The 13,654-nt window shown below is 40.6% G+C and overlaps 2 protein-coding genes and 1 long non-coding RNA gene across 3 annotated transcripts; 1 reads left to right on the top strand and 2 right to left on the bottom strand.

Annotated features, from left to right (window-relative positions):
• Positions 1-499: 499 nt before the first annotated feature.
• On the bottom strand, positions 500-863 carry LOC115389347 (uncharacterized). The gene is made up of 3 exons (XR_003931578.1): positions 817-863; positions 631-709; positions 500-548 (listed from the first exon to the last, which is right to left on the bottom strand). It is a non-coding gene; the product is annotated as an uncharacterized LOC115389347 (long non-coding RNA).
• A 1,230-nt stretch (positions 864-2,093) lies between these two features.
• vhl (von Hippel-Lindau tumor suppressor) lies at positions 2,094-4,519 on the bottom strand. Its single transcript, XM_030092572.1, has 3 exons — positions 4,086-4,519; positions 3,495-3,617; positions 2,094-3,155 (listed from the first exon to the last, which is right to left on the bottom strand). Exons 1-3 carry the CDS (start codon positions 4,270-4,272, stop codon positions 2,962-2,964), a joined length of 504 nt encoding a protein of 167 aa, XP_029948432.1. The 5' UTR covers positions 4,273-4,519; the 3' UTR covers positions 2,094-2,961.
• Positions 4,520-5,493: 974 nt separating this feature from the next.
• On the top strand, positions 5,494-6,955 carry LOC115389139 (oxytocin receptor-like). The gene is given in 3 exon segments (XM_030092571.1): positions 5,494-6,013; positions 6,016-6,333; positions 6,516-6,955. Coding segments are annotated over 3 exon segments (1,041 nt in total). The 3' UTR covers positions 6,719-6,955.
• Positions 6,956-13,654: the final 6,699 nt, after the last annotated feature.

Here is a 13,654-nt window from a genome sequence, read left to right as displayed (position 1 = left end):
ACACCTTGGATCAGTACTCACATTACTCAGTACACAGTACTCACGTTGAGGCTTTCTTCTCCACGAGCCAGTAACAGAAGCCCCTCCTGGGATGGTTGTTAAATACATTTCTATATCGGTGCATGTTTTGAGGTGAGACAGTAGACTTTACTGTGTCTAATGGAAATGATAAATATGAATAAACATGAGGTTAATGAAAAGAATAATGGCAATAATTTGTATTTTATGGAATGCAATTGTACATTCTGTTTGCGCTCAGCAAAGTAACAGGATGACCACCTGCAGGGTCAGCCAGAGAGGGAAACTGGCTGCTGGTGGTGCAGTTCACAGTACGATTACCGTCACATGACACATTCACTGACACGCAAAATGACAGCAAATTACAGAATGAATTTCTTTCATTAAAACTGTTCTCAATTTGCTCCTCTATGAGAGCACTTTCTGTTGGTCTCATCTTACTGGAACGTCATCATTCAGGAACTGGGTCATTTTCACAAATCTGTGTCTTTCAATGGGGCAGCTGGAAGGGATGCAACATAATCTGGTACCTAGGTGGGAATAGCTGAGCGGAGTATCACACAAATACGAGGGAGGCTGTGAGAGTCACTACTCTGGAGGCTGAACTCTTACCCTTGTTTTCATTTTGGTCCAGTGATCTGTGTACGGGTGTGGAAACGTGACGGGGTGACTCTTTGGCCAAAGTGTCTTGCTGATGAAAAAGGCAGAAGATCATGAGAAACTTTGGATACAACCAGTTAAACAAACACTGCACGTGAACATGGCCCCTGAACGTCTCATCAGTAGCTGAAGACTTACTGCGTCTGCCTGAAACGGCTTGAGTCCCATAATTTTTTGTCCTCCCTTGCCTGCATGTTTCTGATATTACTGCAGCCAGCTCACACACGCTCACACATGTGTTGTGTTACATTGTTGCTTAGCAACCTGTTGGAAAACAGTGTCTGGTTGGGTAAACTAGAGCAGGTAATAATTTCAGGCTTTGACTTGCCAATGGGACTGGACATCCTTGTGTTTTCTGTGTGGTTAATTGAACAGCAAATTCAGAGCAGTGCTAATTATATGAGGGTATTTAACTTAGACAAAGACCGAATATATTACATAAATAATAACACAATTTTGCTCATAATTAAAACAATTAAAATCCTATTGTCCTGTTATGTGAAGCATTTGTTCTACCTCAGGCCATCCGGTCAGGTGAAATTGAATTCATATAAATGTGCCAGACATCACAGAGGGATCCCCACATAAATCAGAGGATCAACTGATAAGAAACTGGAAAACACACCTCAGTGAGTTTTCTCTTTACTAATTTAGTGTGTCGACAGCACAAATTTTTATTTAATGTTGACTTAAGTTTCATTTATTACCGTATCTGTGTCAGTATTTCCACTAAAAACAGTTCTAAATTTACATTCTTTAAATGTTTTTCATTAAGTTGGATAAATTGACCATATTTCATTTGACATAACCTGGCAGAAGGCAAGGTCCCATGAAGGAGAAGGGAAGAGGATGAATAAAGTGAACACAAAGCTAAAACAATCTTCAGCACAATATCAAAACATCATATATAGAACATAGAAAACAATAGTAACCATATTAAAATCAGTTTAAAAAACAAATAAAACAGGAAAAAAATCCACCAAAAAGGATGTTAGCTTGGATGGATGGATGGATGGATGGACAGATGGATGTTGGAGGAAGCAGACCTAATTTTCAACAAGATGCTCGCGCAGGTGACTTGGTAACAGGCAAAGGATCGTTTTGTCGATGAGCATGAATCACTGGTTTTCACAGCGGGTGTGCAAAGCTGGCCAGCTTACAGAGGAACAGTGTATGCAGTGTGCTCAGAATAGGACATTTGTGTCAAATTAAATAGCAGAGTGCAACAGACCATCATGTTGGAATAAATCCAGGACGACACCCTTTGTGACCAGGAGAGATGTCAACTTTCCAGATCTAAAACAAAAGTTATTATTGGAGCTGTATCCTGTGAAAAAAAAGGTCCTGATTTACTGAAGAGAGTGTTATTTGCTTTATAGAAATGAACCAGAATAGAAATACAAGTTGGAGGCCATTTTAATCACTGAGAAAAATATCCTTTAATGAACTATTGTACATATTAACAACTTAAGTATAGGAAACAGTAGTAAAGTACATGTCCAAAACAAAACAAAAACAATTAATGGCAAAAGCAGGGCCTTTTAAGTCAGTCTCGCAGTCTAATCCTTTACTGTTTTGGATCATAGAAAAACGTGCTTTTCTGGTCAGCCAACAAAGAAATCAGTTCCAGTTAAGACGGTCTGATCAACACAGCTTGAATACCGCATTCACGTTTCAAATTCAAAGAATCCAAACTAAATCTTGCTGAATATTTCACTGCTATAACTAGCTCGCAGAAGAAAAAGTGAGATCAGTCTGTGCAAAGAACAAAAATAAAGATAGGCATTTGAAACTATATATTACCAGCGTATATGTTTACAAAATGTATATCAATGTGAAAATACACGCTTTTCAACTTTACTTGAGCCATTTACTGTGATACTGAGAGGAGGGGAACCACCCAATATACTTACAGGAGCCATTGTGAAATTGCTATCATTCAGGGCAATTAACTGTGAATGAACATGGCTCCATGGAAACACCCATCAATCAACCCATCCCGCTTTCTATTTACAAATCACATTCATCAACTTTCCTCAGGCTACTGTCAAAAGACAGCTCGACATCAAATGTCCCATCTGTTAGTTTGGATATAAAACTATTGTATTTCTCAATGATAACTCGGTGGATCATCATGCTGTTGCCAGCATGAATATAACAGCAACTACTGGTAGCAGCTGTAAATCATCTCTGAAGATAGATCCTGTACTCTTTTCTTCAAGTGAGTATGCAGTCCTGTCTTATGCTCCATATATGTAGTAAAGATGTGGACCATTTCAGGCCTCACTCCTCCTGCCCTTGGATCCTTTCCAGCAGATGCTGCTCGACGCGCTGATTCATGAGGTGGAGGTCTTTAAGTACACATGGACGATCTTCAAGCTCCTCATGGAGGCAACGAGCTATTTCCAGCCTCCTGTAGTCCTCTGGACGTACAAGACGCCGAATGACCTGAAGAGCACGATCCTTGAGACTAAACACTGTAAAACAAACAAATGGTTGTTCTGAATGGAAATGTTATACACACATTTAATCAAAGACATTATTGAAGCAAATTTCACCAGAATGAAACTTTAATATTAACACATTCCAAATTGTAAGAGTTTGTATCTTTTTTTAAAAAGATGATGTGCAAAAAGTAAAAACTTTCAATGACAAAACATTTTAAAAATCATTACAGACAAAGAAAATATCTTAATATAGAATAGGAAGCTATTTCTTTTATTTTTTCTCATGTTATTATTATAATTTTATTTATTGCCTAATATCTGATGCTTCATGTGTATTTGACATTTCAGCTAATTGTGGATTGACCTTACCTGGTAAAGTTATATGTGCTATCATGAGATTTTCACCCTCAACTGGTTTGGCAAGAAACAGCTCTTTGCAGTTCACCCTCAGAGGCTCATCGGTTTCTGCATCTCGGAAGACCCATGGGTGACCTGAGAGGAAAACAATCATAACTCAAATACAGTAAAAAACAAAACAACCAGTAAAGGACATTTCACTAACATGTCTCGTTCAAGCGTTTGTCTAAAAAAAAACAAACAACTAAACCTTCTTTTCAATTTGTTTTTAAGTAATTTAATATCGTATAATTTCTCTTTTTCTTTGTTGTCAATATTTTCTATTTATGGGAAACACATTCAAAGTGCAATGTTTCTGAGGATTTCTTCTTTGTAGTATTTTTGGCTAACAGTTAATTGTTCCATAATCTTACATATAAAAAACAACGAACTGATTTCGCAATCAATCAATGCTGAAGCATCATTTGACATAGTCAGATTTGAAGAACATTTTCGTTTGGACTGCAAGAAAATGACAGCCATTCCATCATATACATTTCACACTGATGGTGTTTAAATGCTATAACAGATGTGAAAGATGTAGGGATAACGAAAACGTCCTACCGATGAAAGTGGTGATTCTTCGTCCAGTACCAGGCTGTACGTCGGGGTATGGCTGCGGATCCCCGCGGTAATCAATCCACAGCGGCCGAACCACACGAGGACTGCGGTTATAAAAGACGGTATGAACGGGTACTCGGCTGTTCAGGGATCGAACCAGAGGCAGAGACTGCTCTCCCTCCTGAGGCATCGCTGCTAACCCAAAGCTCCACCGCTAGCGTGGCAGGACTAGCTCTGTGGCTAACACTCGCTATCAGCTGGATGAAGCTCGACGCGACAAACTCATTGAATCTGTGAAGAGTTCCCCTAATCCGTCTAAAACAAACAACAACAAAAAAAAATAAACAACTACGTCAACTATAACTGAGGGAATAAACAACTATAGTTCACTTTCTGCTCGACAACACTTTCCACTGTTGTTTGCGTTTACATTTCCGGCTAGCTGTTGCACGTGACAGTATTCTGCACTCTGATTGGTCAAGAGGTATGTGACGTCGATGCACTATGCGATTCATACGTGCAGAACGTGGGAAGCAATAACATAACGGCACACTTCTAAGATTTTCATGATTCAAAGTACAATTTCTTAAAATGTTTACTGTGAGATGGGTCTATAGAACAGTTCCTAATGGAGCAAATGACTACAGCGAACAGTTATTACAGTTATTGCATAAAGTGCTCTAATCAAGGTCATAAGCACACAGCGTTGTCAACAAATAACAACAGATGTATTTGTTTATTTATTTATTTATTTATTTATTTATTTATTTATTTATTTATTTATTTATTTATTTATTTATTTATTTATTCATTCATTCATTTATTCATTTGTTCGTTTAAGCCGAACGTTAATTGTAGCTGTTCATTGTGCACTGCAAGTTTTGGGAGTCTGGAGGTTGAACTTGTACTCTGCAGCTCTCAGTTGAATCACCTGAAATAACCCTTCACTAATAAGTCACCTCTAATGGTCCACAGCCTGATATTTCTTTATAAACCCTGCCGTTTCCGGACTTCTTTTTTGGTCTGGACAGAATACTAATCAGACTGATCTCGGCACAACTTAATGAATGTAAGCTCCACCCAGTTTCAGCCCATTATAAAGTACTGGGGCACAGAGACTTCCACCATACTACAGGGGACTTTTCAAAACTCAGCTAACCTAACACTTTGATTTGCCTTCAGAAGTATTTTGAAAAATTAAAGGTCGGAAGAAAAACGCACAGCATTGCATTGCTGATATACATTTGCCACGCAAACCTCTTTATGGAGATGTTAGTCCAAAAAGCCCGAAGCAGGTATGCAGAGAAAGCTTTATTTGAGAAAAAAACTTTTATTGTAATAACACTTTCTGTTGTGCTATTGCAGACTTTTTTTTTTTGACTAATTTCCGAATATAAACCCAGCAAACGCGATGCGCCCCCTAAATGACAGTGAGTTTGTGGAGGCGGACGATGCCCGAGATGAGAGTTTGGCCCGGGTGGAGATCGCCTTGCTCAGTGCCATCTTCGTGAGCGCCGCCATCCTCAACACCGCCCTGCTGCTCGTCCTCTGGAGACAGCGCAAGCAGATGTCCAGGATGCGCGTCTTCGTCTTCAACCTGTGCCTGGCCGACCTGGTGGTCGCCTTCTTCCAGGTGTGCCCGCAGCTCATGTGGGACATCACGGACAGATTCGTCGGGACGGACTTCATGTGTCGTCTCGTGAAGTACCTGCAAGTTCTCGGCATGTTTTCCTCCACGTACATGATCGTGGTGATGACGGTCGACCGGTACCAAGCTGTCTGTAACCCCATGGTGAAGTTTCAGCGGACGCGCACGAGACTGAACATCCCGGTGTGCGTCGCCTGGGGGATTTCCCTGGTGGGCAGCCTGCCACAGGTCTTCATCTTCTCTCAGGTCGAGGTCGCCCCCGGAGTCTACGATTGCTGGGCTCAGTTATCCAACCGTGGGGTTTGCAGACGTACATCACCTGGACGACACTGGTCATTTTTGTTCTGCCTGTTGTTACGGTTGTGTTCTGTCAAGTGCGCATCTGCCGGGCGATCCAGATCAACCTCTACCAGAAGACTCGGCAGCAGGGGGGAGCGGGCTTCGCCCTGCCGTCCAGATCCAGCGGCGTGGCCGGGATGTCCAAAGCCAGGGTGAAGACGTTAAAGATGACCGTGGTCATCGTTCTGGCGTACATAGTGTGCTGGGCGCCTTTCTTCACTGTCCAGCTGTGGTCTGCGTGGGACTTACACGCACCCAAAGAAAGTAAGTTTCGTGTTTGTGGGGATTTAAATAACCTACAATAAGCTGTGGTGATATTTAAAGTTGTTTTTTTTTTCTGGTGCGCATGGAAGTGTCCAATTACGCACAGAAAAAAAAGGTATTTGTAGGATGCAGGGCATTTCTGTGCAAACACGTGACACTTCACATCTCTGTTGTTATTCCAGCTGCAACTTTTACCATCCTGATGTTGCTGGCAAGCCTGAACAGCTGCGTGAATCCCTGCATTTATCTTCTTTTCAGCGGTCAGTGTCCCAAGAGGTTGTGTCGGCGGTATTCATACGGTAAGGACTCCACGCACGAAGAGGTGACACTGGTCAGCGCCTTGTATATGAGCTTCAAAAACGTTTCCTCTGACTTTAAATACTGAGTGACATGGTTTTGAAAAAGGGCGGACCTGCCAGTCAAAGGGTTTGCCCTTCATGCGTTGCCTCTGGGTTCTCTGAGTCTGTCAGGTCTGAGAAAAACAAGAACTTTCCAAACTCACTTCAGAAAAGATACATTATGAGTGAAAACTGCACTCCTGCTGTTGATGGATGTTGTTGGATGATTAAAAACAAGAGGCACTTTCTAGGTTCAGTGGAACCACATGCTGTAAAAAACACTGTTGTGCACTTTGTTATCAAATGTTTTTTTAGAGAGTTTTGTTGTGATATGTTTTACTCTTTTTTAACGTTCATTCATTTGAAGCAGGTCACTTTTAAACTAAAAAGATGATTGAAATCAATCTTAAAGACATATCTTCTGATGAACAAAATGCCAGAAATAAACTGTGAGAAATTCCTTAGTGGGATGTGAAGTTTAAGGCATCAAGGTATGTGAAAACCTGTATCAAATGTTTTTATACTGTGGTATGAAGCGGTTAAAGCTATTACAGTAATGTTTCATTTTAATAAAACACCAACAAATCTTCGAAGTTCTGTTTGAAGTATAAATATCTTCCCGCCTCTTAAGGACTTTAAATATTGTGAATCACATGTGTCTGTTTGTTAAATGTTGTCTGTTCTGTTGACACATGCTGAGTGACTGGATTTGTGAAATACTGTTAATGTCATAACCAACTTCCCGAACGGTCATAAAATAAAGTCGTGTTGCCATAATAGCTGTCTGTTTGCTTGTGTTTATGCATTTTATACACAAGAGGCTAATTTTGTACTTTTTGAATGACATTATTATTGTTGGCAATATACAGGTAAGCTTTGGTTTTCAGTCTGTTGTTAATTTGCTCCATAAACAAGGATTACATCAGCACTCACAGTTCATATTCAAAGATATTAACCAGATTCGAGGACGCTGTGCGTCATCCATGGTGTGTGCATAATTTACTGTTTGGCAGAGTGTTGCCAAATGTTCAGAGTGAGTGCAGCACAGCAAAGAATGACAGGTACAAAATATTAACATACAAAATGAATTCACACAGGCACAAAGATCTGCATAATTCAGTTCAACACCCTTAGGTGGAAAAGATAGATGTAGTGCAAACTGTGATACACTGTACTGAACCTGTCCACCTTCTGAGATACCTTTTCAGAGGGAAGCAAGCTGAAATTATTTTGGGAAAGTTAAGACTTAGGCCTTGGAAAAAAACACATCAGTCTGGGTGGATAAGTTTATGTTTTAGATACAATGCACTAAAATAAGTTTGTTCAGAGCAGACATGAGCAGCTGGCAGAACACTCGCTGACCCATGCTCACATTTTATGGCCCTCAAGGCAGTTATTAAAAAGTAACATAATTTCTCTCACAGAAGGATGATTGCCATTGTGAGAAATTTTTAAATTCAATTTCAATTGAAATGACTGCACTACTAGATTTATTTCAAGATAAGGCAATATTAATGGATGCATGGTGATTGAAGTTAGAGATATATTATTTGTCCGTCTTATTAAATTAGCTGCAAATATTCTAATGTCCTTGTGGTAGATGTACTCAGACAAAATTTTGCCCTCTGGAAGTGAAGATGACTTTTTTTTTGTCCCCCAAAATCAACAGAATTACCCCTTCTTGGATTTTCCACATGTTAAATAGCATGAGCAATAGAAGAGAGCAAATGAGTAGAATACTGCTTTGAAACCACAGCTGGTCTAATCTATGCAGCTTTGTAGAAAGCAGATGGTTCAACATCTGTGCATCATGGAACATGACACATGTTTGCATCCCCATCTCCCCTCATGACTCACAGCACAGCCCAGTGAAAAGAAAACTCTCAGCTCCTTTGTTGTAAGCATATTTTCTCCATCTTGTGCGCATTAAAGTAGATGGAGCTGACAGATGTGCTGCATGTTTTCAAAAATGTGACAATGCACTGCTGATGTATCTCAATGCAAGGGATGGAAGTAATGAATCACCAATACTTTAAGTAGATAGGATTTTAGAGGACCTGAACTTTTATCATTGCATACATGTCAGTAGTATTTACAGCATAATCTGCTTTCCTAAAAAAAGCCCTGAGTTTTAACTGAATGCCCTCCCTATTGGATTTAATACTCAAATGTTTTCATTTGCATTTTAATGACAGACAGAATTCCTGTCATAGCAAGTGGAAAAACAGGCTCATTCAAACCTGGACTCCCTTCATGGAATTTATTGAGAGTTTAACTCCTACTTGACAACACTAACATAATGGCCTCAGATGGAAAGACCAGATGGATTTGTTTGTCTGATATGAGTGTAAGATATGGATCTTTTCCCCTTTATTTATTATTTTCCCTGTTCTTGGGGTGGAAGTATTGTGGGTGAGTGGGGGACGGGGTGATGTTCTTTTAAAGAATTCTGCTTCATAAATGTGTCTCAAATCTAATATTGAGTAGAAGGGAAAATATCCAAAAAAAGTCATCAATGTTTTTACACATATTTCGGCCCTGATGTTCTTCTCCTTTCAGTGGCTAGATGGCAGTGTTGTAACCTTCAGCTGTATTTACAGAAGAGAAGAAGAAGACAGGAAATGGTAGTTTTATGGTGAAACGTTCAGTATTTAGGGGGACAAATCACCGCTACGTGGTGAAACTCAGGTGCTTTATCGCTTCTGTCCTGGCAGCCGTCATGGCCAGAGTGAGCATCGCGACGAGACACCGGGTGGTCAGCCTGCACCATCAGGGTCTGCCCCAGGTGGAGAGCTCGCGGCGGACAGGTGTTTCCAGATGTGCGGTCCAGGCGCTGCTGCTGAAGCACAGGGAGACGGGCAGGGCGGAGGACCAGAGGCGCAGCGGCAGCCGGCCCCGGAAGCCGAGCGGAGCGACTCGCCTCCGCGACCGCAGCATGTCGAGCGGCGACATCAGCTCCGAGCTGGCGGCGAGCTGCGGGACCCCGGTGCATCCCTCCACCGCCCGCAGGAGCCTCAGCGCCGGGCGCGCTGGGGAGGAGAGGAGCCTCCAGGGAGAAACTGAAATAACAGGGCAAAACCAGGAGAACTGGGCTGGAGGCGTGTGTAAAGAAGAGGTCTGGACTGATGACGATGAACTGGAAATGTTTGACTCTAATAAACAGACTGAGGAGAGCCAAAAGATGACAGCATGTAGTTGGAATAAGTCTGCAATTCTGCAGTGTGTAGCAGAGATTTTATTATAATTAGTTGCCTCCATCCACAGCATAATCGAGACGAAGGGTGGCAAAAAACCCAAACTTGAAATATGAAGCAGAAATAGGTTTTCAGCAGTTCTGTCAGTGTTTGGCAAAAGGGCAGTCTGGAGGAAAACAGAATGAGATCCATCAGTCTCTCACTTTGGTTTGAAGCTTATGATCAGTCCTGATCAGATCATAATACCGTACATAATAAGTAGTACATTTGTTTGTTTAAAAATAAATTTGACAAAATAACAGATAAAAAATGGGTAACACTTTACTTGAAGCCCCCCTGTATAACACATAATAAGTACATTTATAAAGCATTATAATGCCATTATAGCACGTGTAGCTATAGTTATAAACACTCATAAATGATCACACCTAACCCTAACCCTAACCCTATGATATATAGTGGGTTATAAAACATTGTGATCATTTATCAGTGTTTATAACTACTTATAATGTGTTATACCAGGTGCTTCAAGTAAAGTGTTACCATAATATTAAAAAACACACACACACAAAAAAAAAATACACTAAGCTGCAAAAAAGCATAATATATAAAAGAGCTAATAATTTCAATGAAAGCAAGGGCGGCTGTGGCTTCAGTATGTAGAGTGGATTGTCATCCAGTTTCGATATTTGTGGTTATATTGTCTTAAAGTTGATCAACCAACTTTCCATTGGTAAGACACTCACTGATTATTGAGTAGGGGAACATGACTGATCATTTAATGTGCATCAGAATTGCTGAACTGTTGGAAAATGTGGCAGATAAATGAAGTCCATTCATCAAATATCCCAGAGGGGACACAAATAATTGTAATAAAATAAAACTATCAAACACAGTGTGACTCTCAGTGAGTCGCTATACAAGATGATTAGCACAGATACACAACGACCCCACAGAGATATATAATGGTCTTAGGGAGAGACATGATGACTAAAACTGGTTGAAAAATGACTTTTTAAGAATTATTAAGATGTAAATTCTGAGACACAAAACTACACATGAGCTGTTTTCTGTTTCTTTCTGTTGTCGTCATCCTCAGTGGTGCAGATGGGGGGCCTTTTTCATGTCTTTGGCCAGGTCTGCATGTTATTTTTCTAATGTATTCATACTCATGTGGTTGCATCACTTTTGGCTGTTTAATGTTCTGAAAAACAGAGTGGAAACGATCTGAGACAATTATACTCCAAACATGACTCCACATATAATTAGAATAAACAGATCCCTGCATTTCCTTCATCAGAGACTGACTCACATCTGATTAAGAGCAAAATCATAATCCAAAGGTTATTAAGATCTCCCCAAGTGGATTCTTTTTTTATGTTTCCAAAAATCACATAATTTCTCATGCATATCGTTCCACATTAATTAAGAAAGTAAGTATGTAAAAACGGACATGTCACTGTAAATGTCTTCAGTTTTATCCATTTTGCAAGTTTTTTCCTGATGGACGCATTAAAAATTGTGTTAAGATCTTAATATTTACCTGTTCCTGCGTCAGACTTGGCTTTTCAGCTGTAATGGACTTTACAACGATAAGCCTGAGTAATTGCATCAGCCTTACCTCAGGGTGTATTTATGTCGTTCACATGGGCTATAAGTTGAGATAATGAGGTGTAATATGAACTTGCATCACTTAAACACACATATCAGGCTCACGTGGAGTGCACAGATGCTGGCATAAGACACGGCGGACAGGAACAGGCAGCATACAGCCGTGACAAAACAACCAGCCCTCCAGGCCTGCTTCGCTCATTTATTCATCGGTCGGAGGAAAGGGCTATGGGTTTGCATTAATCAGAGACCTTTTAAGGTGTTTTGTTCAAGACGAGTAAAACTTAGCTTGAAAAGCAATGATCTACATCGGAGTGCTAAAAGATGGGCCTGAGGTTGATGTTCTACTCCTTGGTGACGACGAGCAAAAGCTGTCAGATGCTGGAAAAATGGAAAATGCATGATGGGAGATGACTGTTGTCATTGATTTATTGAAACTGAAATTAAAATCTAGTTTTGATGAGACTATTTTGGAAAGCAGATGAGAAAGACAAGTTTTTTAGAGTCAGGAGAAAAAGCTTAGTTATTGACTGGAAACTATAAACACATCTCCAGGGGGGAAAAAAACGGTTTAATGACTCAAAGGCACATATCTGAAAATGAGTTTTCGTTAGTGAACCACTCTGACTTTTGTTTTTACAATTAGTGTCTTCCAATATTTCACTTCCAGGCATTTAACTGTAATTGGTAACTTCCAGTAAATCAAGCCATAAACACTGACCTGAAGTTGAATTAGTTTGAGTAGTTTTGACAACTTATAAGAAATGCTCTCACTGGAGAGAGACAGAGAGAGAGAGAGAGAGAGAGAGAGAGAGAGAGAGAGAGAGAGAGAGAGAGAGAGAGAGAGAGAGAGAGATGGAGGAAAGAATTCTATTTTAATTAAAAAAAAACACTTTCTACATAATTTGTATGACAATCACATTCTGTCATGAAGCAAAAGTTGAAAAATGTGTTGAAAAGCATTACCGACAGACGACAAAGTGCTTTCTCTGTGTAGGTGAGCTTCCTCTTCTCTGTGTCTTCAGGAGGCCCATTAAACATTGTTCTGAATCTTGATTTGTTTAAATCTTTTTCCTATAATTGCAAATCCAAAACTAAATATTTCAATAACTGTTGGTTTGAATCTGATTTACAAAAAAAAAAACAAAGAACCACTTTTGAGTGAGGAACCAGTTTAGAAAAAACAGCAGCACCCATAATGCCGAATAAACAAAAGGGCCTGAGGGTTTTTGAAAGCGAGCTAAGAGATGAGAAACGAGAGACACCTCGTTCTCTAAAACTCTTGCACTCCATTACTATAATGGCTCGTCTTGCAGTGTCTGCTGTTCACAGCATCAGTGAATCGCAGTAGCGTCCTCTACCACCCTCAGAAAATCCATTAGACTCCACTCGTGCGGGGAACACAAATGATTCTTCCGCCACGTGAATCTGCTGGAGATATTAATACACTACGAGCACAATACGCGCACAATGAAAGCACATGTGCATCTGTGTGAAGATTCCACATCTTCTGGAAAAAACTGGAACCTCTCTGTCTTATTAATACAGCTTGAAGATGTCTCCTGCACGTGAGCTGTGTGGACGGTCCACAGCTTCTTTCCACAAGCATCACAAATATTAAGAACTCTGAGAAAAACATATAAATGAGACAACAGCCACTGTTTGTGATCCGCGTGTTTATTTTACTCTGTGGTGCACTGGATGACATGGAAAAACAAGCAAAGGCCTTCACTGAAACCAGGCAACCCAAATCTTCACTGAGGCATCCACTTCCAAATTTTATAGATGAATGAAAGTGAGCGATTGAACAAACAGGGACAGGGGGAACTCACTCATCAGAGGAGAAACACAGAGATCTAGATTCTACATTTCCTCTAAAGCCTGTGATGTGCTGATGGGCGGAGACAGAGTGGACCCCTCCCTCTGACAAGTATTAGCCAGAATAAAAGTGCATGAGAGAGATTTGCAGTTATTTATACTCTTCTTGGTGAGACAAATGGTGTGAACTAAAATATCAGCATTAAAAGAGAAAGACCTGACCCCCCCCCCCCCCCCCCCCCCCCCCCCCCCCCCCCCCCCCCCCCCCCAAACTGCCCGTAAGGGTGCAGACCCCTCCCTCTGAAGTCTGATCTCCCAGAACAACCAAAAAGCACTGAGCAGTCTCCAGGCCTGCTGCAG

This window comes from Salarias fasciatus, chromosome 5, assembly GCF_902148845.1.
Source record: "Salarias fasciatus chromosome 5, fSalaFa1.1, whole genome shotgun sequence".
Taxonomy (NCBI): Eukaryota; Metazoa; Chordata; class Actinopteri; order Blenniiformes; family Blenniidae; genus Salarias; species Salarias fasciatus.
Note: the sequence above shows the minus strand (reverse complement) of the source record. Positions and strands in the feature narration are given on the sequence as shown.